Here is a 27632-nt window from a genome sequence, read left to right as displayed (position 1 = left end):
ATGTCTGGCCAGAAGAGGATGTGGCTGGACTGGCCTGACAGCGCCTGGGAGCCGGTGCCACCGAAAACTGCCCGGCTCTCCCCGGAGCCAGGGCCCAGCTGGAGGACGGATCCTTGCGCCATCCTCACTGACTTGGGAAAGCTCTGTGACCACAGCCCCCAGCAACTCCTACCCTTCCTGCTGGACCACGACTACCAGCTGGAGCAGGTCGTGGAGAGCCCCGGCCTGAGCCCCGCCAGGGTGTATACGCTGCTGCGGGCCCTGAAGGTGGCGGTGGAGCGCGCTGGTGAGCCGGAGCAGGTCCAGCCGGTCCTGGCCCTGGCGCTGAGACCAGCTTTCGTGCTTAGGAGTCTGCTGGGTTTCATTGCCGAGCTGGAGAGCTTCCAGCACCAGGATGGGCAGATCTCCCAGGAGGTGATGGAGGACACGGTGGCTGCCCTGCACCATCTGCTGACGGCGTCCCCCGAGCAGACAAAGACCCTCCTCTGCTACCCTGTGGACCTTCTCTTCGCCACCGTCCAGAGACTCCAGAGCCGCGGCTTTCAGTTTACATGGATCATCCAGAAACGGCTTCACGACACCAAGAGCCTGGTGGACTCGGCCTTCCCGCGGTGCAGTGCGCCCCTGGCCTCGCCAGCCTGCCGGGAGGATTTCCACGCCATCCCCATCTTCCCAACCCCGGAGGAGATATTCGTGGACCCTGGGCAGAAGCTGAAGCGCAACCTCCCCGTTGGGAAGTACGCGAGCGACGCGGCCTACCTGGACACGCACTTCCGCCTGCTGCGGGAGGATTTCGTCCGGCCCCTGAGGGCCGGGATCTCGGCTCACTTCTCCCTGCAGAACGTGTTCGGGGGCGCTGGGAAGCAGAGGGGGGCGCTGCGGCTCTATAGGAACGTGCAGCTGGTGAAGGTGGGCACCTCCCCAGCTGGTGCCATGTACATGGCTAGGTTCCAGGCCCCGCAGGGCTCTGCCCACGCCTCCTCCAAACGGCTGCTGAGCGGCTCCCTGACCTGCCTCATCTCCAGTGACTGTGGCCAGGTGTTGTTTGGGACCGTGGTGGGGGGCAACAGGCCTCAGCTCCTGAAGGGGGCCGTGTGGTTGGACATTAAGGCAAACCACAGCGATCTCCTGACGAGGCACCTGGGGAAAACCAACTTCATCATGGTGGAGTCGCCAGCCTTCTTCGAGTCCTACCGGCACGTGCTGGAGGGGCTGCAGGAGCTGGACCCCGCCCGGGTGCCGTTCCAGAGCTACGTCGTGCAGTGCCGCACCCCCGTCGCCCCACCCGCGCACTTCGGAGAGGACGTGACCTTTGACCTCTCTGTTCTGCAACCCACTGGGCGAGCTGACAAAGAGCCCATGGGGGACACATCTGAGGTAGGTCTGGGGTAGCGGGGGAGCCTGCCTCACTCTCCCCTGGCCCTGCGGCCCCCCCAGAGCCAGGTGTGTGATCTGAGTCCCGGAGCTCCGCTCCCACGCCGGCACCGCAGCAAAGAGGGACTGAACTGGGCCTAGCGGGTGACCCGTCTCCTGTAGCAGATCCCACCCCCGTCCCCGTCCCGAATGGGCCAGCAGTGGCCCAAACGCAGCCCCTGCCGCTGCTCCAGCGGGACTGTTCGCGGGGCGGCGAGCCCCTGCTGCTGCTTGTGTTGCCATGGCTACCCTCCTATTTTGGTGCGTAGCTCGCTCAGAACTGGCACCTGAACCAGAATTACACCCCCCCCCCGCCCCGCTCCAGTGTAGATGCACACTCAGAAACACCTGCACATGTGGGAGTCCTTCCAGGAGAGGGCAGCAGCGCACGCGTCTCCACACCTGCACCATGGAGGGCTCCTAGGAGGCAGTTGAGAACATGCCTGGCTCTTGGCTTTCAGGGGCACGTGACCGCGGTGGACCTGACGGCCGTGAGACCCTGCGACGCCTATCTGTGGTCTCCAGAGACATTTCCTCACTTAGATGAGTCTCAGATCTTGGCCATTCGAATGGCCCTGACCAGGGAATTCGTGCTGATTCAGGGCCCACCTGGGACAGGTACGTGCTCTGCTTCCCTGCCCACCACTGCAATGGGCTGCCCTGCGGCTTGAGTGGCCCCTGCTCCTCACCCTGCCTGCCAGGGCTGCACAATCGCCAGCGAACCTGGCCCCCAGGTGGGTTTTATCCTCCCTGGCCCAGCCGCAGGAGGGTCTGAGCCCACCCCAATGGGGCTTGTGCGCAAAGGAGACGCTCTCGCCCCTGCATTGCTGGAGATGCTGCCTTTGTGGTGTTAACAGCAGCCCCGAGAGCATCTTCGCTGGGCCTCCCCGCTGTAGCAGCAGGGCCTGTGACCTGGTCAGTGACCGAATTGTTCCTGGGCCCTGCCCCACCAGTCACCTCGGGCCGTTTCCTTCCAGGCAAAACCTTCATTGGGCTGCAGATCGTGGAGATCCTGTTGAGGAATCAGTCTCAGTGGTGGAAGGACCAGAGACCCTTCCTGGTCGTCTGCTACACAAACCATGCTCTGGACCAATTTATGGAAGGTACCTGGGACTACCAGGCTCTTGGCATTTGCCCCTAGTCCCTGGGCTTCCAGGGAGCCTTGTGCAGCCTGTTGGGATGCCCCTCGGCTGGCAGCCTCTGGCAAGGCAAGATTGCAGCTGTTCCCCCAGCAAACCCTGTCACAGCTGCACAGCTCAATACGGCCGTCCCTCTGCCCTGCCCTTGGAGCGGTCTGGCGCCGTCGCGGGCGCTGAGCTCTGGGTACGGCCGGGCCCCGTTGCGGGCGCTGAGCTCCGGGTACGGCCGGGCCCCGTCGCGGGCGCTGAGCTCCGGGTATGGCCGGGCCCCGTTGCGGGCGCCGAGCTCCGGGTACCGCTGGCTGGAGCTGTATTATCAGCCTCACCAGGGAGGCCTGAGCACTGCCGGACATCTCATGTCGGCACGATCGCTGCCTCTCCCTGCACAATGCACCGTACAGTCCCCTGCTTCGAGCCCTGAGCAATCCCCCCTGTGCCTGTGGGACACGGGCTGGGCTGCGGCCAGGCTCCACCTCCAGCCCCCCACGGGGCTGATGTGACCTCCAGCGCTTGCGAGTGGTGGGAAGAGGTTCGCTGTCCTGCAGGGTTCACGTCCCGCATCGCTGCCCCAAGAGTTCCCAGCCGAGCTGACTAGCAGTATCAGGCCAGGCCAGGCCAGGGTCCGTGTGGTCAGTGCAGCCAGCCCTGCCTCTTGCCCTCCGCACAGGGATCCTGCAGTTCCAGCCCTCCGGCGTGGTGCGCGTTGGGGGAAGGAGCAGAAGCGACAAGGTGGCAGCGTGCTCCTTGAGGAACCTTCGCCAACAGCAGCTGCCAGCGCTCCTGGGGGCCGCGGAGAAGCACCAGTATGGCTGGGTACGTAGCTAGAGCGTGGGCACGGGGCAGCGCTCACACTGCGGCCCCAGCAGTGCTCTGGGGGGAGCACCATTGCATGCCCCGGGGACAGCAGTGTGGGGGAGCGAGAGCCAGGTGATAGGGTGTGCTCTGGGGGCTGGGCGGGAGAGCCATACCTGGGTGAGGCCCCACCCCTGGAGCACGGCTCTCCCTCCCCCGCCCTGCTGTGACAATGCAGTTCTGGCGGAACCCAACTGAGAGCGCCAACTCAGGACAAATTGCTAAAACAGGGCAGTTACAGCCCAAGGCTGGGGTTTTTCCACCTCTAAGGCAAACCAAACCAGCCAGACTAAGACTTCGGTCTCATCCCACTGGCTAACCGCAAGTCTCACAAGCAATCTCCTTAGACACCCCAGTTTCCCATTATTACCACCAGTGCCACTCGTTATGGGGACAAATGGTTATGAAAACCAATACCCCAGTAAAAGAAAAAGGTTCTCCTGATCCCAAAGGACCAAGCCCCAGACCCAGGTCAATATACAAATTAGATCTTACCCACAAATCACGCTGCTGCCAATCCTTTAGAATCTAAAATCTAAAGGTTTATTCATAAAAGGAAAAGATAGAGATGAGAGTTAGAATTGGTTAAATGGAATCAATTACATACAGTAATGGCAAAGTTCTTGGTTCAGGCTTGCAGCGGCGATGGAATAAACTGCAGGTTCAAATCAAGTCTCTGGAATACATCCCCAGCCGGGATGGGTCCTCAGTCCTTTGTTCAGAGCTTCCGTTTGTAGCAAAGTTCCTCCAGAGGTAAGAAGCAGGATTGAAGACCAGATGGAGATGAGGCATCAGCCTTATATAGTCTTTTCCAGGTGTAAGAACACCTCTTTGTTCTTACTGTGGAAAATTACAGCAAAATGGAGTCTGGAGTCACATGGGCCAGTCCCTGCATACTTTGCTGAGTTACAAGGCGTATCTGCCTTCTCTCAATGGGTCCATTGTATAGCTGATGGTCCTTAATGGGCCATCAAGCAGGCTCGGCAGAGCTAATCTCAGCTTGTCTGGGATGTCACCCAGAAGCATAGCATAAGTTTGCCATACAGACAGTATAGAGCCAATATTCATAACTTCGACTACATCACTGATACACACATGTAGACAGCATAATCATAACCAGTAAACCATAACCTTGTCTTAGACACCCCATTTGACCCCCTTTATACAAGATTTGGGTGCCACTACAGGACCTTGGTTGCAACAATGATCTATACGGTCCCAGTTTATGTCAATAACATCACACCTGCCCTGTGCCCCGAGCCGGGAGGCTGCCCCATGCTCTGTTTCCCCCCCAGATGCGGAAGGCCTTGCAGAAGCAGAAGGAGAGCATCGCCTACCGCACCGCGGTGCTGGAGCTCCTCCGCCGAGGGATCCTCACGGACACAGAGCTGGCAGCGGAGATCCGCGATGACAACCTGGAGTGCTCCTGGGTGAGGAGAGGGTGGGGAGGACACAGAACCCAGCTGCCCCTTCCCCAGGGCCGGGCTCCCCTGGCCAAGCCTGGCCGGGGTGGGTGGCTGGGGCCCCGTCTCAGCGCATGCTGTGTCGGACCCTCCACAGAGAGCGGGGCGCTTCGACATGTGCGACTGGCTGAAGATCTACCCCGTGGCGCAGGAGGAGAAGCCGTCCCAGGCTCAGGGCGGGGGCAGGAAGGCAGGTGAGTGGCTGGGCAAAGGGCCGGGCGCTGCCCCCGGCTGTGCAGAGCCCAGGCACACAGGGGCAGAGCCGGCTAAGCTCATGAGCCCTCACACCTGCCTGAGCAGGGGAACCAGCCAGGGCTGCGAGAGGGGCAGCAACCTGCACGCCAGGTTTTCAGGGGGCTGCTGCAGGCGGAGCAGCTGGTGATGGGGGGTGCAGGGGGCAGGACACCCCCGCTCTAATCCAGCATGAGCTGTGGGCCTTGAAGACCTGGGGTGGGAGGCCAGAGCCAGGCCCCAGTCCCCGAGGCCAGTCACATGAGGGGAGAGCTGACCTGCTCTGCTGACGCCCCCCAGGGCAGCTCCTGTCTCTGGAGAGGTGGGGCAGGATTTGGCCATGAGCTCACGGGCCTGTGTCTGCCAGGCACGGCGGGGGCTCCATGGAGCTCCCACCCCGCTAGGGTGACCGGATGGGAATGGGGGTGGGGGTCACAGGGACCTGTATAAGAAAAAGCCCCAAATATCGGGACATCGGGTCCCCCTGCCCCCGCAGGCGCGGAGGAAGAGCTCTGGCCGTGCCACAGGGATGAGCGGGCCCTGGATGACGAGGACGATTTGGACCCTTCCGAGTGGCGGCGGAGCACAGTGGAGGAGAAGTTTGCTTACATCCTCCCCGCCGAGGGCAGGTAGAGTCCGGGGCCCTGGGCAGACGCCACGTGCCCGTTACTGGGCTCAGCACAGCGCCAGGGTGCGGGCACAGGCCCGGCAGCTCTGCCAGCCTCATGCCGCCCTGTGTCTGTGAGACGGGACGACACGGCCGGGCCTCAGTGGGGAGGGGAGGCTCTCTGGGAGCACAGGCATCACTGCCCCCTCCTGCAGCCGTGGCAAAGCTCCGGCCCCCGCAGGGCCGGGACACAGGGCCGAGCAGCCACAGCATTCACTGCTGTGCATAGACCTCAGCTCTCTGCCCTCGCCAGCACCACGGCCCCCCAGCTCCGGCCCCCGGCCGTCCTGCTCTGAAAGAGAGACGACGCTGCCACGGTCTCTGTATCGCCCCAGGGAATGGCAGCTCCGGGGCACCCCACATCTCCCTGCCAGCCCTTGTCTGAGACCCGCTGAGGCAGGGCCCGCGGTCATTGGAACAGGTGTGGGAGCTGCGGTCACCCTGGCTGCGGCTGGTGCCCCATGGCCAAGGTTGGGGTTCACATGGAGCAGAGCCCACAGGCTGCAGCCCTCCCCACGCTGTTCAGTCACTGCCCAGTCTCTCCCGCAGCTCCTCACACCAAGGGATACGCAAATGCTTGGAGGAGGGTGACATCATGACCGACGAGGACGTCGCGAACGTGAGAGACGTCTGGGAGCTGCGGCTGAGGGATCGCTGGTGTCTCTACAGGTCTCCCCACCCCACCCCCAGGCAGCACCCTCCCTCCCCAAGCCCTCCAAACCACGGCATGGTCCTGCCCGGACCCTTCACGAGCTCCCGGGGAGCCGGGACCTCTGGGCGAGGCGGGTGACGCACGCCAGCCTAGCCCAGCCCAGGTTGCCTGGGAGATGAGGTGAATACGCAGGGCTGCCCTCGGGTCTGTGGAAGGAGCCCGAGCTCTGGGCACAGGCCGGTGGCTGGAGGCAATAACACAGCTCCAGCCGGTGCCGGGCCTGCTGCTTGGTGGGAGGGGGCCCCCGGAGAGCAGGGGCCAGGTCCTGACTCACTCTGGGGGCCAGGCACGGCCTGTGAGTCGCACCCTGCCGCACGTGGCTGGACAAGCCTGGCCGGAGCCGGCCCGAGCTGCACCCTCGCTCTGAGTCCTGCGGGAACGTGAGGCTGCCTGGCTGAGCCGGACGGCGCTCCGTGGAGCGGGCGGGGGGGATGCGTCACACACTGACCACTGGGCTACCAAACCCCCGGCCCCGGGAGTCACTGCGGGAGGGCTGGTCCTGTTTCCACCCCCTGCACTCTGCACCCAGGAGGTGGATGCTGGCCTACGAGCGTGAGCTGAAGGAGACGCTGGTGGAGAAGCTGAAGGAGTACGAGAAGAAAGCAGCCCAACTAGCGGAGCTGACCTTCCAGGAGGACCTGTGGGTGCTGAAACGAAGCCGGGTCATTGGCATGACGACAACAGGTGAGAACGCTCGCAGCTGCTCCCCACCCTGCCCAACCGGAGACAGCCTCAGCCACGGACAGAGGTTCGCAGCCACGGAGCGTAAGGTCAGACGGGACCAGCAGATCGTCTGCGCTGCTTCCCTGGGTATCCCCAGCCTCGCCCGCTCACTAAACCCAGCTCCCGGAAGGAGAGCAGGAGACCCGGCTGGCGTGTGCCACAGGCAGCAAACCCCAAGGGGCACCGGTGTCCGAGGCCCCCAGTGGCAGGGAAAGGAAGAAGTGAGACCCCCAGTAATCCTGGCAAGGGACCCACACGCTGCTGTTATTTTTCAAGTTGGGCTGGCCATACATTACACAATGCGTTGGGGGAGAGGGTCCCTAATTGTGCCTGTTTGTTGCAGTCTTACGAGAGGCAGGCACGTCATGAAAAATCACCCCAAAATGTGTTCATTTCTGCACAGCCCCTCAGACAGGCCCAAACCAGGCGGCACCCGGCACCAGAATAAACCAGCAACATAATCCCTGCTCCAGAGAGCCTCCAGTCTAAACGGGGGGTCAGCAAGGGAGAGCCACGGCCTGACACAGGAGGGGAGGGGGCAGGAAGGTCAGGCCTGGGGACAGCACAGGGGCTTGGCTGTTGGACGACAGGATAGGGTGGCCCAGTGCGGCCGTTATGTTCTTCTCGGGGGCCTACTGGAGTGGCTTGGAGGTGGCAGCCATTCCACAGCCTGGTGCTGGACGTGCAGAAGTGGCTGAAGGTTTCAATCCTCCCAGAGAAATTGCCTCTTGCGAAGGGATTTCAAGGCAGGGAGGGGGACGGTGGCTGAAGAACGCGACCCCTGCAAGGGGAACTGGGGGTTTCTACTGCACTGACGGGGGCCGGGTCTGTGTGCACTGGAGGCCCCGGCAGGGCAGGTCTCCGCCTAGACCCAGCTTGTACGGGGTCTGTGGGCCAGACGCCAGAGCCAGCCAGGGAGCTGGGCCGTGCTGAGAGGGACAGAATTGGAGCAGCACAGGCCAGTTCGTTCGAGTAAGAGAGTGCTTCGGCCAAGAGGCTACGCCCTGCCCCGTCTCCCCGGGGTGAGCACAAAGCAAACTGCCCGAGCTCTGCCTCGAAGGAGCGTCCCTCGGGAGGAGGCCCTGCCCTCAGACAGACCGCCCCAGCCCCTCACAAGCCTGTGCTGGCGGAGAGCCCCCAAGCTCCAGGAATGAGGCTCTCACACCGCCGTCAACAGGAGCTGGTCCAGGCCTGTGTGATGTTATTGATATAATCTGGGACCATATAGATCATTGTTGCAACCAAGGTCCTGTAGTGGCACCCAAATCTTGTATAAAGGGGGTCAAATGGGGTGTCTAGGACAAGGTTATGGTTTACTGGTTATGATTATGCTGTCTATATGTGTGTATCACTTTTGTAGCTGAAGTTATGAATATTGGCTCTATACTGTCTGTATTTCAAACTTATGCTATGCTGCTGGGTGACATCCCAGACAAACTGGTGTTAGCTCTGCCTAGCCTGCTTGATGGCCCATTAAGGACCATCAGCTATACAATGGACCCATTGAGAGAAGGCAGATACGCCTTGTAACTCAGCAAAGTATGCAGGGACTGGCCCATGTGACTCCAGACTCCATTTTTGCTGTAATTTTCCACAGTAAGGACAAAGAGGTGTACTTACACCTGGAAAAGACTATATAAGGCTGATGCCCCATCTCCATCTTGTCTTCAATCCTGCTTCATACCTCTGGAGGAACTTTGCTACAAGCTGAAGCTTTGAACAAAGGACTGAGGACCCATCCCAGCGGGGGATGTATTCCAGAGACTTGATTTGAACCTGCAGTTTATTCCATCGCTGCTGCAAGCCTGATCCAAGAACTTTGCCATTACTGTATGTAATTGATTCCATTTAACCAATTCTAACTCTCATCTCTATCTTTTTCCTTTTATGAATAAACCTTTAGATTTTAGATTCTAAAGGATTGGCAACAGCGTGATTTGTGGGTAAGACCTGATTCGTATATTGACCTGGGTCTGGGGCTTGGTCCTTTGGGATCAGGAGAACCTTTTTCTTTTACTGGGGTATTGGTTTTCATAACCATTTGTCCCCATAACGAGTGGCACTGGTGGGAGTACTGGGAAACTGGAGTGTCTAAGGAGATTGCTTGTGAGATTTGCGGTTAGCCAGTGGGGTGAGACCGAAGTCCTCCTAGTCTGGCTGGTTTGGTTTGCCTTAGAGGTGGAAAAACCCCAGCCTTGGGCTGTAACTGCCCTATTTGAGCAATTTGTCCTGAGTTGGCACTCTCAGTTGGGCTCCGCCAGAACCGCATTGTCACAGTGGCGTAGTCGTGCTTGGATCCACAGAACCAGGTCAATTAAGCTTTGGGTCAGAACCCCACGCTGTCCAAATTTGAATTTTGGGATTGAGAGTTTGGTTGGTTAAAGAAGAGTTGCAATGGGTGAGCAAAGAGCATATGAGGGCCTTGACAAAAAAGCCCTGAAAGATTTGTGTTCAGAAAAGGGGATAAGCTTTAGAAAGAAAGCTACAAATCAAGAACTGAGAGATCTGTTAATGGCCAGTGATCAGAAGGCAAAAGCAATTGAAAAGCAAAAGGCAGCAAGTAAACTGCAACTTGAGCATGAACAAAGACTGGCAGAAATTCGATTGCAGGAACTAGAAGCTGAGGCAAAAGTGCAAAGATTTCAGCTCCCAGTCAAAAAAGCAAGGGAAGAAAAGCAGAAATTGTATCCTCTTGAAAGTCCAGTTTATAACAATGTTGGTATGTTGTATAACTCTGAGCAGTTGTCTGGGTGTAACCAAATGTACCCCAATTCTGCCACCTTTTATGTAAATGCTTTTACTGTGTGTTCAGTAAAGAGTGGCTCCATAACTTGTGCCAATGCTCTGTATGGGAGTGGTAATGAAAAATTCACAGAGAATGTAAAAGTCAATGGTAAAAGCTGTTTAGGGCAAATGATGGCTTCTAACATCACTCTGGTTAAAGCAGATCTTGTCAAAGAGGAAGATTATTTACCAAATCAGAGTGTGAATGTTGTAGTCCTCTATGAGTTTACTGACAAGTTTCAGAGTAACAGCCGTGTTAGTCTGTATCCGCAAAAAGAAGAACAGGAGTACTTGTGGCACCTTAGAGACTAACAAATTTATTAGAGCATAAGCTTTCGTGGACTACAGCCCACTTCTTCGGATGCATCCGAAGAAGTGGGCTGTAGTCCACGAAAGCTTATGCTCTAATAAATTTGTTAGTCTCTAAGGTGCCACAAGTACTCCTGTTCTTCTTTTTATGAGTTTACTGTAAGCGTGCCTTTAGCCAGAATCCACCTTGAATGGAATGGTGCTAAGCATAAAGTTATAGCTGGGGTAAGGAAGTTATTGCCTAAGGATCTTTTGATTGGGGAAAATGTTAAAGCTTTGTTCAGTCCAGGTAATCAGTCACAGGACAGGAATAATCTTAAACCTGTGTCTATTGTGGGCAATGATTTGCCTGGGGAGGGTTGCTCCAAAGGTTTGTCTGAGAAGAGCCATTTGTCTGTAAATGAAGTTTCTGAATGTCGGTCTAGTGTCTCTGAAGTGAATCTGGAGTTAAATCAAGAGCAGCAAAATCTTATTGGGCAGGAAAATGTTTCTCTGGAGCAGATTAAAGTGGATGGTCAGGTGGAAGCCCTAACTGAGGAAGGAAAGGGTGGATTTTGGATGGGTGATGCATTGGTGGCTAGTACAGCTTGCAAAAGTGAACCTGAAAAGGGTAACTGTGATTTGCTGGCAGTGGCTCAGTGTAGTAAGAAGAGCAGTTTATCTGTTGGGAGTGGCAAGGTGCCTGGTAAGGAAACTGCCCCACTCTCCCAGTCTTTGTCTGTAATCAGCCCTGTGTGCTGGGACAAAGGAGAGGAAGGCAAGAAAAGTTTGGAGAAGCCAAGGCAGCCTTGTGAGCTGATGGATTTGTCTAGTCAGCAGTTTGGGAAGGCAGGGATAGTGGAAGATGAATGTCCCTATACCTTACCTGTTTCCTGTGTGGAGAATAGTGATAGTGAAGGAAATGTGCCTGTATCTGTCAGGGGTATTGACTTGCCTATGGAGGAAGCTACCTCAGTCTCCAAGCAGTTGTCTGTGAACGGCCCTGTGTGCTGGGACAAGGGAAATGAAATCCCTAGCTGTGTGTCTGGTAAAAAAGAAGGTGTCTCCAGCTCGTCTTTGTCTGTGGAGCAGACAGAAGGTGCCTTTCAGCCTGGGATGGTTGAGAATAGTGCAGTTGTCTCAGAGTTGGTTCTGAATTCAACTAAAGCCCAGGAAGGAAATGGTCCTAAGTCTGTGTCTGCTGGGGAGACTGGCACTGTAACTAAGTTGCATCCAGTTAGTGTCTTAGCAAAATCCCAGAGACCAGACAATTCTGGTGCTTATATTTTGCCTATTGCTAGTGTGTGGTTGGTAAAGGGTGTAGCAACTCTGTCTAATCAGGGTAATACCCTAGCCAGGGCACAAAGAGAGCATGAAGGTGATTTGGTTGTGTTATCTACTGATGGTGTGGAAACTTGTAGCAAGAAGGAAAGGATTCCTGAACTTGTGTGTGGCAAAGGGAAGGGAAATGTTTCTAACCTTTTATCTAGGAAGTCTATGGGTTTGCCTGAAAGGGGATTGTGTAAAAATCTGCCTGATGGGCCAAAGGTGATCCTGGATGTAAGTAAGACCCGGAAAAAGTCTGTCGTTTCTCAGGAAAGTGTTCCTTTAGAGCAGGCCCTAGATGAAGAGGGTAAGGGCAAAATTTCTGTGAGGGGTGATTTGCTGCTTAGAAAAGCTCCTGGGGAAAGAAATCCTCATGGTAATCTGTGCAAGCAGTTCCCTGCAACTGAAGGGTGTGAGAGTGATTTAATCAAGGAAGTTTCAGTTCCTAACAGCCAGAAATTTTCTGTTGTGAATGGATCCACTGACTTTCCTTTCGAAAGATCCAGTGTGGGTAGCTTTGAGAAGGTCTCAGATGGAGTAAGAGCTGTTAAGAAAGTTAAGCAACCCTATAAGCAAGTGGTTGTGTGTGGCCAGCTTGTTGGGAAGACAATGGTGTTGGGACAGGAATGTCTCCATGCTAATTCTGTGAGTGAGCAGTCTGTGCTTCAGGGTCTGAAGACAGATTCGGTTAATGGGGTTTCAAAGCAGAACAGTTTTATGGCTAAATGCTTGAGGATGCAGGGGAGAGCAAGCAAACTCTCACCCTCAGACTCTTTGGATTTGTGTGGTATCTCTTTAAGACAGAGTCCAGCCTTGGAAATGATAGCAGTTAAGGATATGAAAACTGGTGGACTGGCTTCTGTCTGTGGTAATGCAAATTACTTGTCTGGCTGGGAGGGGAAGGACTTGCTAATAGCTGTTAGCACAGAGAGCCCACCCCATCAGCCAATGAATTCTGTTAAGCAAGAAAAATCAGGGTGTGATCCTGCAGGACAAGGAGGAAAGAGAAAACTGAATTTGGCAAAGGAAAGCCACAGGTTAACCCTAAAATGCCCAAACTCCAATGGTATTGAGCCCAAGGTGTGGCATGACAACCATGATTGTAGATGGACACTTGCAATGGATTTGTTGTTAATGCTAATGGTAATTTTGTAACTAATGTGTTGCTATTACCAAGAACTGTAAGAATGTACAATGTTCCTAATCTGTTGGAAAATCCCTTGAACATGTTAAAAGGAATACATGAGAACACACTTTATGTTAAAAGGCCTTGCTATACTAATGTTTCACAGTTGATGCCTGTGAACAGTATTGGAACTTTGCACAGGAGAAAAGACATTCCAGACCTAATGTGCTGTATGAGAAGGGAAACTAAGGCACGCTACCATATTGCCTTCATGGCTAAATGCCAAGATTCCTGTACTATGAACATCATTAATATCTGCATTTATTTTATGTTAATTGGGTTCCAAACATTTGCCCGAGCTTGTATGGATAAAGTAGCTGTTTTCTTTAGCTCTTGGCAAGATCACATGAGACATACAGGAACCATGCTGCCAGAGCAGATCCAATCCACTATTGTTCTAACCAAGTTTTACCTTGAGTTTGTAAAGAGGTTCAATCATGTTGTTAAACACAATTTTGATAAACCATTTCTGTTGTTCTTTAGCCAGCTAAGCCATAGTGCCTACCCCGATACTAACCATAGTGAGATAAACCCAAGGATGGGGAGCTCTTGGGATGCAGTCAGTGATGTTTGTGTCATCCCTTCCTGCATCAATTTTGCGTTGGGGGTGTGATGTTATTGATATAATCTGGGACCATATAGATCATTGTTGCAACCAAGGTCCTGTAGTGGCACCCAAATCTTGTATAAAGGGGGTCAAATGGGGTGTCTAGGACAAGGTTATGGTTTACTGGTTATGATTATGCTGTCTATATGTGTGTATCACTTTTGTAGCTGAAGTTATGAATATTGGCTCTATACTGTCTGTATTTCAAACTTATGCTATGCTGCTGGGTGACATCCCAGACAAACTGGTGTTAGCTCTGCCTAGCCTGCTTGATGGCCCATTAAGGACCATCAGCTATACAATGGACCCATTGAGAGAAGGCAGATACGCCTTGTAACTCAGCAAAGTATGCAGGGACTGGCCCATGTGACTCCAGACTCCATTTTTGCTGTAATTTTCCACAGTAAGGACAAAGAGGTGTACTTACACCTGGAAAAGACTATATAAGGCTGATGCCCCATCTCCATCTTGTCTTCAATCCTGCTTCATACCTCTGGAGGAACTTTGCTACAAGCTGAAGCTTTGAACAAAGGACTGAGGACCCATCCCAGCGGGGGATGTATTCCAGAGACTTGATTTGAACCTGCAGTTTATTCCATCGCTGCTGCAAGCCTGATCCAAGAACTTTGCCATTACTGTATGTAATTGATTCCATTTAACCAATTCTAACTCTCATCTCTATCTTTTTCCTTTTATGAATAAACCTTTAGATTTTAGATTCTAAAGGATTGGCAACAGCGTGATTTGTGGGTAAGACCTGATTCGTATATTGACCTGGGTCTGGGGCTTGGTCCTTTGGGATCAGGAGAACCTTTTTCTTTTACTGGGGTATTGGTTTTCATAACCATTTGTCCCCATAACGAGTGGCACTGGTGGGAGTACTGGGAAACTGGAGTGTCTAAGGAGATTGCTTGTGAGATTTGCGGTTAGCCAGTGGGGTGAGACCGAAGTCCTCCTAGTCTGGCTGGTTTGGTTTGCCTTAGAGGTGGAAAAACCCCAGCCTTGGGCTGTAACTGCCCTATTTGAGCAATTTGTCCTGAGTTGGCACTCTCAGTTGGGCTCCGCCAGAACCGCATTGTCACAGCCTGACCTCTGTTAACTGATTCCAGTGACTCCCCTGCTGCGGGGCAGACACACGCTTGGGACCACAGAAGGTGTGAAAAGCACAAAGCCCCATGGCCCCTCCTGCAACGCCAGCCTTTTTCCAGTCATCCGGGACCTCCCCCGATCGCCAGGAGTTTTCAAAGCTACGGGAACTCCTCACTTAAAGTCGTCCCGGTTAATGTTCTTTCGTTGCTGACCAATTAGGGAACATGCTCGTTTAAAGTTGTATAATGCTCCTTCGGCAGCCGCCTGCTTTGCCCACTGCTTGCAGGAAGAGCAGCCCGTTGGCGCTAGTTGGTGGGGGCTTGGAACCAGGGTGGGCTGGCAGCTCCCCTAAGTTCCCTGTGCCGCAGCCGCCCCCACTGCCATGTGCTGCTCCTGCCCTCTGCCTTGGAGCTGTTCCCAGAGGCTCCTGCTTGCTGTACAGAGGGAGGGCAGAAGTGGGGGGCTGTCCGGGTGTCCCTCTCCCCCCTGCTCCTGCACCCCGCTTACCCCATTGCCATAGAGCAGGGGGGACACCCGGCAGGGTTCAGGACGGAGGGAGCTTCCAGGCAGCATCTGCAGTCTCAGCAAGCTGATCTAATTAACAAGGCAGCGAACTTAAAGGGGAAATGCGCCTCTCTCTCTCCCACACACAGCGTGTGTCTCTCCGTCTCTGTCTGTGATGCTCTCACCTCTCCCTCCATTCCTGCTGCCTTGTAGAGTATCAGGCTACATTAACAACGTGTTAACCCTTGAGGGCTCAGCCGAGTGCTAGTCCATCATTTAGCAGTAAGGCATTCCCTGGAAATATCCCACCCTCTTCTACCCTCTGATTTCACCACCTCAACCAAGCTTCACAATCATCATTGCTGTGTACAGTATTCAATTGTTTGTTTAAAACTTATAGAGAGTGTGTGTGTGTATATACAAAAGACATTATTTATATATAAGTCTTTTGTCTGGAGAAAAAAATTTCCCTGGAACCTAACCCCCCCATTTACATTCATTCTTATGGGGAAATTGGATTCGCTTAACCTCATTTTGTATAAAGTCACATTTTTCAGGAACAGAACTACAACGTTAAGTAAGGAGTTACTGTAATGGCCAATGGCTCTGCAATCTCACCCGCCATCTCCTTTAGCACCCTCGGATGCAGCACATCCGGCCCCATGGACTTGTGCTCGTCCAGCTTTTCTAAATAGTCCCGAACCACTTCTTTCTCCACAGAGGGCTGGTCACCTCCTCCCCATGCTGTGCTGCCCAGTGCAGCAGTCTGGGAGCTGACCTTGTTTGTGAAGACAGAGGCAAAAAAAGCATTGAGGACATTAGCTTTTTCCACATCACCTGTCACTAGGTTGCCTCCCTCATTCAGTAAGGGGCCCACACTTTCCTTGACTTTCTTCTTGTTGCTAACATACCTGAAGAAACCCTTCTTGTTACTCTTAACATCTCTTGCTAGCTGCAACTCCAAGTGTGATTTGGCCTTCCTGATTTCACTCCTGCACGCCTGAGCAATATTTTTATACTCCTCCCTGGTCATTTGTCCAATCTTCCACTTCTTGTAAGCTTCTTTTTTGCGTTTAAGATCAGCAAGGATTACACTGTTTAGCCAAGCTGGTCGCCTGCCATATTTACTATTCTTTCTACACATCAGGATGGTTTGTTCCTGCAACCTCAATAAGGATTCTTTAAAATACAGCCAGCTCTCCTGGACTCCTTTCCCGCTCATGTTATTCTCCCAGGGGATCCTGTCCATCAATTCCATGAGGGAGTCAAAAGTCTGCTTTTCTGAAGTCCAGGGTCCGTATTCTGCTGCTTTCCTTTCTTCCTTGTGTCAGGATCCTGAACTCGACCATCTCATGGTCACTGCCTCACAGGTTCTCATCCACTTTTGCTTCCCCTACTAATTCTTCCCTGTTTGTGAGCAGCAGTTCTAGAAGAGCTCAGCCCCTCGTTGGTTCCTCCAGCACTTGCACCAGGAAATTGTCCCCTACACTTTCCAAAAACTTCCTTCCTTGATTGTCTGTGCACCGCTGTATTACTCTCCCAGCAGATATTGGGGTGATTCAAGTCCCCCCTGAGAACCAGGCCCTGCGATCTAGTAACTTCTCTGGACATACTCCAGAGACTTGATTTTAACCTGCAGTTTGTTCCATCATTGCTACAAGCCTGAACCAAGAACTTTGCCATTACTGTATGTAATTGATTCCATTTAACCAATTCTAGCTCTCATCTCTATCTTTTTCCTTTTATGAATAAACCTTTAGATTTTAGATTCTAAAGGATTGGCAACAGCGTGATTTGTGGGTAAGATCTGATTTGTATATTGACCTGGGTGTGGGGCTTGGTCCTTTGGGATCGGAAGAACCTTTTTTCTTTTACTGGGGTATTGGTTTTCATAACCATTTGTCCCCATAAGGAGCAGTGCTGGTGGTGATACTGGGAAACTGGAGTGTCTGAGGGAATTGCTTGTGTGACTTCTGGTTAGCCAGTGGGGTGAGACCAAAGTCCCCTCTGTCTGGCTGGTTTGGTTTGCCTTAGTTTGTAAAGGAACCCCAGCCTTGGGCTGTAACTGCCCTGTTCTAAGCAATTTGTCCTGAATTGTTACTCTCAGTAGTGTCCCTACAGGGGCCACATCGTTACACCACGGCACCCACCGGGCAGAGCACGTCCCTGCCACAGCGGGAATTCCCACCTGTGCCACGCTGCCCTCTCCCCACGTGCTCACCCTGCTTGTTCGTTGCTCCTAGGGGCTGCCAAGTACCGAAAGCTCTTGCAGAAAATCCAGCCCCACACTGTGATTGTGGAAGAGGCAGCAGAGATCCTGGAAGCTCACGTTCTAACCTGCCTCACGCCGACCTGCAAGCACCTCATCCTGATTGGAGATCACCAGCAGGTAAATGCAACAAAACCAGCCTCCCAAGCCCATCCGCCCTAGTGCACGTCCTGCTACAGCTACCCCAGGGACCGCTCCTTTCCCCCGGCACTGCTCCCAGGCACACTCCCCGTGGCACTGCTGAAATGGCACAGCCATCTGTGAGGTAGGACATACGTCCCTTGGCAGGTCGGCCCGTGACAGGAGATCAGCGACTGGGAGAGGCCAAGGGCGGAGTTCGTGTGTTTGCTGAGCTATGAAAGGGGAACGGTGTGACGGCTGCTGCTTCCTTCGAGCTGATCCAGGCGCGCAGGAGATTAAAGCTCCGCAGCTCCCTTGTAGCTTTGCCCTTCTGCAACCTGGTCACCGATATCAAAATCCAGCCCCTTCCCAATGGCCGAGCGCTGCGTGTCCTGTGTGTGCAGCACCCAGAACTGGCTCTGTGTTTTCCAGCTGCGGCCCAAACCCGCCGATTACACCTTGGAGAAGAAGTATTTCCTCGGCATCTCCCTGTTCGAGCGCATGATAAATAATCAGATCCCCTATGTGCAGCTGCTCTATCAGGTGAGTGATGCTGTCCATGCCTCTGGGAGGGGTCTGGCTGCACCGATGGCTCCCCACGCCCCTCCCTGTGGCAGGGGTACCTGCTCGCAGCCGCTGGTGACCCTCTCCGGTTGCTGGTGGGAAGGTTGTACAGTGACAATGTATCATCCCCGTCTGCCTGCAGAGCCTCTGAGAGCACTGGCCTGGTTACGAACGCAGACGGTCTCCACAAGATCCTCACTCTGTGGCACAACTCTGGGGAGGGCAAACGGTGTCAGGGTGGGGAATAGCGGCGAGTAGCCGAACAGACACCAAGCCAGGACCCCACACGCACTGGGAGGCCTTGGGCTCCTCCCCGGGCAGTATTGACAAAATATGTGTTTCACCAACACAGCTGATGGGCACAATGTGAACTATGGCCAGAATTTTCCATGTCCGGGGCCTGCTTGTGGGCACTGAAATAAGCGTCTGGGTTATTGAAAGTGCTGAGCAAGGGTCACGCTAACTGAAGTCACTGGGAGCTGCTCGGGGCTCAGCCCCTTTGAGCAACTGGGCACTTAGGGGCCCAAATCCTGGGGGGGCAGCAGCATCACCATAGTTAAGGTTGTGACTTGCTTTCTGTTCAACAGCCAGTTTTCCTAAGTGCTCGGAAATCCACAGGCAGACTTGGAGTTTAGGTCAGAAGCGTTGTCAAGGGAACTAGCATTAATTAAAGAGAAGGAAGACAAGTGTCCAGCCAGCAGCAGCATTAGAATAATGTAACCAGGCCGCATGCGCTTCACCCATTTCCTGAACAACGGGACTGAGTGTGATCAAAGAAAAGCAAGTAGCTGTGACGCTCATTAATGACGCCTCAGGACAGGCATCCGTAACGGAGAGCCCTATCGTAAGGACGGGTATAAGGAGCCCAGTGGCTGATGTGGCACCAGGATACAGGCCTCAGTCAGACCTGTATCTTAGGGGTATCACGAGAGAAACATGCAGAAAATAGTGCAGAAATTGCAGTGTAACTCATCCAGTCTACACAAACCAAGGTTTGCCCCCCCACTGATTTCAACCCCCATCAAAGTGCTGAACTTCCTTGGAAGAGGGGTCTGAAGGAATGTGGGACACTGGAAAAAAAAAAACTCATAGCAAATCTCAATCCATGTCCACCCCCCCCCCCCCCAACTGCTACCAAAAAACCAAGCTGTGTCCAAACGACAACATACATTTGAAAAGGAGACTCTGCCCCAAACGGCAGAATGTGTATAGACATGGTCCCCCTGCTAGACGGGAAATCCAGGTGTAACTCTCTCGAGAGGTGCCACCACCCTGCCACAGGGCCACGCATCGAGTCAGTGGCGCAAATTGGGGTCATTTGGTCAAGTGGTTCCTCAGGTGAAGGTCTCCCCACCCAACAACTGAAATTGTTCTAAAACCCACGTGCATAGTGCGATTGTCAGGGGCCAGCCCAGCTCCGACAGCCGCTGGCCGACTCCCCAGCTTGGCTGCTAGGCAGTTAATGAGCCCGGCTGCCCTGCCTTGGAACTGAGAGAGGGGCCACAGCCCCTGCTGATTTACAGGGCCACCCAGAGGATTCAGGGGGCCTGGGGCAAAGCGGGGGAGCGGACATAAAAAAAGGCGCCACCTGCTGCAGCGCTTGTACTCACCGGGCGGCACTCCGAGTCTGCGGCGGCACTGATGGACCAGCCCCTGAAATGCCGCCGTGACTGAAGGGCCCACGGCCGAAGTGCCGCCGAAGACCCGGACCACCGCCGGGTGAGTAGCCAGGGAAGGGATTCTCGGCCAGGGCTTGCGGGGCCCTTGCGGGGCCCGGGGCAAATTGCCCCACTTGCCCCCTCCCTCCCGGGTGGCCCTGCTTATAAGCCTGGCCTGCACAGCACATCAGCAGCTGCTCAAGGCATTGCTGGGCCCCAGCTGGGCTCGCTCTTGTTCCAATCCCTGCTCCTGCCCCTGCCCCTGCCCCCCTCTGGGTTCAGATTCTCGCTTCAATCCCCAGCTCTGCCTCTAGCTTCCAGCACCAGTGGAAACCTCTGGCTCCGGCATTTGGCTTCTGTCCCCTCGGCTCGTTTCCTGGGCCCTGCCCACCCTGGGCCCAGCTCTAAGTGGTAGGTCGAATGCCCACTTCCACCATTAGGCCTGTCCTGGGGAGGGGAGGGGAGGGGAGGGGAGGGGAGGGCACTGCGAGAGAGAGAACAGCGACGGGGATGAATGGAGTAGTTCACAGCATGCAGAGCGATTGTGTCAGGCTGCGTACAGCTCCAGGCACAGGTGCCGACTTTCCAAAGTGCCGGGGAGGTTGGACCCCTTCCCCCAAGGCCTCGCCCCGCCTCTTCCCACCCCCATTCCACCTCTTCCCGCCCCCACCCCACCCCTTCCCCCATGGCCACACCCACGCCCCGCCTCTTCCCGCCCCCACTCCACCCCTTCCCCCAAAGCCACCCCCACGCCCCGCCTCTTCCCACCCCCATTCCACCTCTTCCCGCCCCCACCCCACCCCTTCCCTCAAGACCACACCCACGCCCCGCCTCTTCCCGCCCCCACCCCACCCCTTCCCCCAAAGCCACCCCCACGCCCCGCCTCTTCCCACCCCCACCCCACCCCTTCCCCCAAAGCCACCCCCATGCCCCGCCTCTTCCCGCCCCCACTCCACCCCTTCCCTTCCCCCACAGCCACACCCACACCCCGCCTCTCCCCCTTCCCCCAAGGCCTCGCCCCGCCTCTTCCCACCCCCATTCCACTCCTTCTCCCACGGTCACACCCACACCCCGCCTCTTCCCGCCCCCACTCCACCCCTTCCCTTCCCCCACAGCCACACCCACACCCCGCCTCTCCCCCTTCCCCCACGGCCACACCCCGCCTCTTCCCACCCCACCCCTTCCCTTCCCCCACGGCCACACCCACGCCCCGCCTCTTCCCGCCCCCACTCCACCCCTTCCCCCACGGCCACACCCACGCCCCGCCTCTTCCCGCCCCCACTCCACCCCTTCCCTTCCCTTCCCCCACGGCCACACCCACGCCCCGCCTCTTCCCGCCCCCACCCCTTCCCTTCCCCCACGGCCACACCCACGCCCCGCCTCTTCCCGCCCCCACTCCACCCCTTCCCCCATGGCCACACCCACGCCCCCCCTCTTTCCCCCCCCACGGCCGCACCCACACCCTGCCTCTTCCCCCCCCACTCCACCCCTTCCCCCATGGCCACACCCACGCTCCACCTCTTCCCGCCTCCACTCCACCCCTTCCCTCAAGGCCACACCCACGCCCCGCCTCTTCCCACCCCCACCCCACCCCTTCCCTCAAGGCCACACCCACACCCCGCCTCTTCCCACCCCCACCCCACCCCTTCCCCCAAGGCCTCACTCCACCTCTTCCCACCCAGTTCTGCCCCCTCCCCAAGCGTTCCAGCCCTGGAGCGCCCACGGAGTTGGCGCTTGTGTCTCCAGGTGCTGTTCTCTTTCGTCTGAGAACATCTCAAGGAGCTGAATGGGCCACGTCACACATATGCAGAGCCCCTTTGCCCTAGCTTAGACCCCGAATGGATGACAGAGTCTGGGGCTCCCCTCCACTCCCCCTAACCCAGGCCCGGAGGGACAGAATCTCCTAGCCCAGCACAGCTGGTGGAAAGTGTCCTTCCGAGTGCCCTCCTCTGCCCCCCAGCATCTAGCTCCGGTTCAGCTGCAGCCCCGAGCCTTGGGCTAGCCAGGGGGCAGTGGCATCTCCGCTGCACATCACTGGCGCTGGTGTCTGAGTCAGCTGCCCAGGTCACCTGCCAGCCGTAACGCTTGGTCCTAGAAGGGTGATGAGCCCATACCCAGGCCCCTCCCGAGGGGATGTGCATGAGTTACCCCTCGGCAGCAGGGCCTGGCACATCATGGGCGTAACAGGCCCCACTGCTTCACTCAGCTCCTTGTAAACCCAGAGAATCCAAACTGACGCCCGCGGTGCTATGGGAAAGTGGATGGGGAATCCATCATCACCTCTTCTGAGATGGCGCACTAGGGATCCTAGAGCCCCCCCACTCCTGGGGGCTAGTGAGCTGCTGGGTTGGCTCGGTGAAAACAGCCACACCCCGCTCCCAACCCCCCTGCAACAGGCAGATTTCAAGACTCCACGAGGGTTGGAGCATCCAGCCACAACAGTCACCAAGCAACCCCCTGGGGCCTGTCTAATAAATACTGTAACTCAGACAAACCACTAGGTCTAGGGAACGGCGGTTACCATACCGACAGGCTCGGTAACACCGATCGTCCCGACCTGGCAGCCGGCGAACAGAAGTGGTGGACAGATGGAGCAGGGCGGCTGTACCCCGTGCCAGCTGCTGGTGGGGGGTGAGAACAGCTTTAGGATTTTGTTGCTAGATGCAGGCCCATCGGCCCCATCGTCCAGTCTAGTTGCCTTTGAGGAAGGCTCCAATCCCTTCATCAAAGAGCTGACAGCCGCCAGCCCGAAGCAGGCGGAACTGTAACAAACGTGGAGCAAACGGTTAATCCACGGCCAAGGGAGGTTTTTTAAATAGTTACCAAAGAATAACCGTGGCTCTTAGCGGGGTGTCCCGTTCTTGTCTCAAACAGCACCGCATGCGCCCAGAGATTTCCCAGCTGCTGGTGCCGCTCTTTTACAAACAGCTCAAAGACCACGATGCCGTTGCTGAATACGAACAGATCAAGGTAGGTGGAAACATTTCCCGTAGCTGGGAAATCCGTCTGCCTGGGCCACGTGACGGAGCCACCTGCCAGCCCGGGCAAGAGTGTTCGGGGAGGGCGGGGGGAGCGAGGGCGTGGTTATTACCAAAGGGATTCTAATGTATTAGATGCATCCCACTGAAGCTGTTAACAAGCCCACGGTAGAGCAAGAAACCAACTACAGGGCTGGTTGCTCCCATCCTTCTGCCTTGGCTCACCGAAGGAGCCTGCCATGCGCGCCTCAGGGCAGAGTTCATTTATCAGACTAGGTTTCCTCTGGATCCAGATGAAGCCAACGGGACCGGCTGGTGGAGACTCTGTGACTGGGGCATTTGTGAAGGCAGCTCTTTCTCCCCCACTTAGCCCTGTTAGGCAGCACTGCAGGCCCCCGGTGCGGTGAATGGGGAGTTGCCCACGGCTGGCTTGTTTCCTTCGGTTTGTTCTCATCCTCAGCTGTAGGGCTGGCTGGAGAATGCAGGGGAAAAATATCCCAAACACCGTTCGAGGAGATTTTGCACGTTCAGCAAGTTCTGGCTGCTTGGGAAGCTGGAGGGAAACGTCCTCAGTTAACCATTCAGGGAGGATTTCTGCAAAACAATAGAAATTTCAAAACTTTTCCAGCCGTAGTCATTTTTCTGTGTGTGCTCCTAGGTGTCTGGTGTGGGGGGCTCTTCCTTCTGGCTGGGGAGGCCAAGGGGAGTTTTAATGGTTAACTAACACACACACACACACTTTGAAGGAAAAATAAACACATGGGGTGCCCTAAGCACTAGATTATCCTTCCTCCCAGAGGTAACAGGCTCTTTCGTGCTCATCCTCTGCACCTTTGTTTTAAACAAGCCTCGGACCTGTAATTCTATGCTACTGCTGAGGTGTGACCGGCAGCGTCAGGAAGTGGGATCTGAACCCGTCTCCATGGGAGATGAGCTGCAAACAAGCAAAGCCCAGTGACCCATATTTAGACCAGTTTCTCCTGCCTACCCCGAGGGTTAGCGGTAGTTCAGTCTTTGCATGGAATTCCTCTTCACTGCTCCTGGAAACGTGCCCTGTTCGGTAGCTGCCAGTAGTGGGCAAGGTGCTTCACGGGGGACTCAGAAAAGAGGCCAAACGCTTCTGCTCTAGCACCATCTCAGACGCTGCAGGCAGGACGCCATTCGCAGCCCACAGTAACAGCAGCCCATTCCCTCCCCTCAGCTGCGGCTGAATGAACTGGTACCACCTGTAAAGCCCTTTGGGACAAAAGGGGTTAAAGGAATAGCGAGGGTTACTGGATCCCAGCTCCTTTGCCTCGGGCGGGACAGCTTACAGATTGGGTTAAACATGCAAATATTAGCAGTCACTTCATTTTAAAAAATGCTCAGGGTGCCAACTCTCCCTGTCTGCAGGGCGTGGAGAGCAGTGTCTTCTTCATCCAGCACACAGCGGCCGAGAGCCACAGCGCTGACTCCGAGAGCTACAGCAACAGGTTTGAGGCTGCCTTCCTGGTCTCGCTGAGCAGATACCTCCTAGATCAGTTTCAGAGTAACAGCCGTGTTATTTAGCTTGATTATCACTTCAAAGTTTTTAGCTAGCTTGATTATCACTTCAAAAGTTTTTTTTCTTTTTCTCTTAATTAATTGGCCTCTCAGAGTTAGTAAGACAACTCCCACCTGTTTATGCTCTCTGTATGTGTGTATATATATCTCCTCATTATATGTTCCATTCTATATGCATCCGAAGAAGTGGGCTGTAGTCCACGAAAGCTTATGCTCTAATAAATTTGTTAGTCTCTAAGGTGCCACAAGTACTCCTGTTCTTTTTTCTCCTAGATCAGGGATACCACGAGAGTCAAGTCACCATTCTGACCCCTTACCACGGCCAGGTGCTGAAAATCCGCACGCTGATGAGGAGCAGAGACATGGGAGACGTGGCTGTCCATGCTGTGGATGACTTTCAAGGGGAGGAGAATGACATCGTTCTTCTCTCGCTGGTACGAAGCAACAGAGAAGGGAGGATTGGTTTCCTCCAGGATAAAAATCGGCTCTGTGTGGCTCTCTCACGGGCCAGGAAGGGCTTCTATTGCATTGGAAACCTAGCTGGCATTGCAGCTGGCTCCAACAGCCAACTGTGGAAAGATATTCTACGTCTCCTAAAGAGAAAGAAACTTACGGGGGAAGGCCTGACGCTGGTGTGTCAAAATCACCCCGATACCAAGACAGTGGTGAAGGAGAGTTCGGACTTCAGTAAAATCCCTGACGGAGGCTGCACGCTTCAGTGCCAAATCCGGCTGGAATGCGGCCACCCCTGCACGCGCCGCTGCCACCCGTACGACAGGGATCACAGCCTGTACGTTTGTCAGTTCCAGTGCTCCAAGCTGTGTGAGCTCAACCACAGGTGTCCGAGAAAGTGCAAGGAACCTTGCGAACCTTGTTCTGTGGAAGTGGAAAAAGTCATTCCAAAGTGTGGGCACCTCCAGACCGTCCCCTGTCACATGCCAGCTGATCACTGGCTCTGCCAGGAGCCGTGCAAGCAGCTTCTGGAATGCAAACACCCATGCACACGCCGCTGTGGGGAAGCCTGCAGCACCTGCAGGTGCAAGGAAATGATTGACATCACTCTGCCCTGTTCTCACGTAATGAGAACTGAATGCTACAAGCAGAAAATGCCTCCAGTCTGCCTTGAGACATGCAACCAGAAACTCGAGTGTGGACACCACTGCAAAGGAAACTGCTATGAATGCGTGCAGGGCAGGCTGCATGTCCACTGCCGTAACAAGTGCACGAGGGTCCTTCTGTGTTCCCACCAGTGCCAGGAATCGTGTTTTGAGAACTGTCCTCCGTGCAAGAGACAGTGCCCCAACCAGTGCAGACACAGCCGCTGTGATAAGCTATGCGGGGAGATCTGTTTTCCCTGCATACAGCCCTGTTCCTGGAAATGCAGGCACTACCGGTGCACACAGCTGTGCTCCGAGACGTGCAATCGCCCCCGCTGCAGTGAGCCCTGCCAAAAATCACTCAAATGCAGCCACCCCTGCGCAGGCCTCTGTGGAGAGCCATGTCCGCCCAAGTGTCGCACGTGCCACAGAGATGAGCTGGCCGAGATTTTCTTTGGGGCCGAGGACGAGCCGGATGCCCGTTTCGTTGTCTTAGAAGACTGCGGACACATTTTGGAGGTGCAGGGCCTGGATCGCTGGATGGACGGCGAGCCAGACAATGCTCATGCCCAACACGTCCAGCTGAAGGTGTGCCCCAAATGCGCGACACCCATCCAGCATAACACACGTTACAACAACGTGATCAAGGCCATCCAGCAAAAAATCAAGGAGATCAAATTGAAGATTCAGGGAAACAAGGAAGAACTTGAAGCTGGAAAGCAGCAACTGCTCCTTCGGCTGAACATCGACAGAGACCTCGTGGCCTGGGCGGGTATGGAAAGAAGCATTCTGAACACGGTCTCCCGTCAGAGCCTTCTGGACTTGGAGAACTCCCTAAATTTCTTTGCAAGTCTCTCCAGACTGAAGCAACAAGCAAAGAAGTGCACGGCGGCGAGAGAACGCAATTTGAAACGGAAGATTGAGGCCGTGGAGCACTGGATCGGCAGAAACAGACACGCCTTCACAGCTCAGCAGCTCAGGGAATGCAGGAATGAGATCAAGAGGATATCGTACCTGGGAAACATCTTTGAGCGGCTGAGTGGCTACGAAAACAAACAAGCATCGTTATCCCCCGAGGCCGTGGCACTTGCTAATGAAGCTATAGGCGTCCTCCAGCGGCAGGACCCTTTCACCCAGAGTCGGGAGTAATCTCTCCAGAGGGTGCTGGAGAAGATTGATGAGTGGCTTCCTGCGGCAGGACTGCAGCTCTCCGAGGCAGAGCGGGTCATGGTAACAGAGGCCATGCAATTCGGCAGGGGCCACTGGTACAGATGCCCTCAGGGCCACTTGTACACAATTGGGGAATGCGGCCGTCCAATGCAGCAGAGCACCTGCCCCGAGTGTGGAGCTACCATTGGGGGGCAAAACCACGCTCTCACTCGGGATAACATCGCCGACGATCAAATACTGGAACCCGCTAGCGCACAGGAGCGAGAACCACGTCTACAGGATAGTATCTTAGCTCTGCCCAGCTCCAGCGATCAGCCATGGTCCCCCACCTGCTGCCCGCCCAGCCCCCACCCTCAGCCAGACTCACCGCCCCCTCGCCCGCCCAGCCCCCACCCTCAGGTGGTCTCATCGCCCCCTCACCCACCCAGCCCCCACCCTCAGCCAGACTCACCGTCCCCTCGCCCGCCCAGCCCCCACCCTCAACCGGACTCATCGCCCCCTTGCCCACCCAGCCCCCACCCTCAATCGGACTCACTGCCCCCTTATCTTCCCAGCCCCAACCCTCAACCAGACTCACCGCCCCCTTGTCTACGCAGCCCCCACCCTCAGGTGGTCTCATCACCCCCTCGCCCGCCCAGCCCCCACCCTCAACCAGACTCACCGCCCCCTCGCCCGCCCAGCCCCCACCCTCAACCAGACTCACTGTCCCCTCGCCCACCCAGCCCCCACCCTCAACCAGACTCACCAATCCAGCTCCCCATGCCTGCCAGCCTTGCTAACCCCACACTCCCCCAGCCCTCCCTGCCAGCTGGCCTTGCCAACCCCCTGGCTGCTGTCAGGCACCGCCGGCCTCGAACCCAGGCCCGTGGGCGTGCCAAGCAGGAGCCGTACTCTTTGCGCCACCGCGCGGCAAGGCAGAGAAACCGCTGCTAATGCTCCACCTGCTGACTCAGCGGGGTCAGGTGACTAGCAGCAGACGGCTGATTGGACACCACTGGGCATAAACCTTCTTTCTCCTGTCCCACCCCTTGCTTGAGCAACCTGCACCAGGCCTGGCGCTGACTGGTCCCCGACAACCGAGTTCCTGGCTCCTTGTTCCTCCCTCTGACCCCAGTTACTGACTCCGGCTTTCACACCCGACATGGCTTCTGACTGACTCGTCCCGGGACCCTTGGCGTGATTCCTGTCCATGGCCCTGACTCTGCTCTGAGCTTTGACTGCCCGTATATGGGCCCTCGGTCTCTTCCGAG

At 55.6% G+C, this 27632-nt stretch overlaps 1 protein-coding gene across 1 annotated transcript; it reads left to right on the top strand.

Annotated features, from left to right (window-relative positions):
• On the top strand, nucleotides 1-27315 carry LOC128831751 (NFX1-type zinc finger-containing protein 1-like). Its single transcript, XM_054018484.1, is given in 15 exon segments — nucleotides 1-1377; nucleotides 1875-2031; nucleotides 2391-2516; nucleotides 3220-3365; nucleotides 4700-4834; nucleotides 4965-5061; nucleotides 5595-5727; nucleotides 6315-6434; nucleotides 7007-7161; nucleotides 17228-17373; nucleotides 17806-17916; nucleotides 22470-22565; nucleotides 23966-24101; nucleotides 24389-26794; nucleotides 27089-27315. Coding segments are annotated over 15 exon segments (5568 nt in total).
• The last annotated feature ends 317 nt before the right edge of the window (nucleotides 27316-27632 follow it).

Source organism: Malaclemys terrapin, chromosome 2, assembly GCF_027887155.1.
Source record: "Malaclemys terrapin pileata isolate rMalTer1 chromosome 2, rMalTer1.hap1, whole genome shotgun sequence".
Classification (NCBI taxonomy): Eukaryota; Metazoa; Chordata; order Testudines; family Emydidae; genus Malaclemys; species Malaclemys terrapin.
The sequence above is the reverse complement of the archived record's forward strand: the minus strand, read 5'-3'. Positions and strand labels throughout refer to the sequence as shown.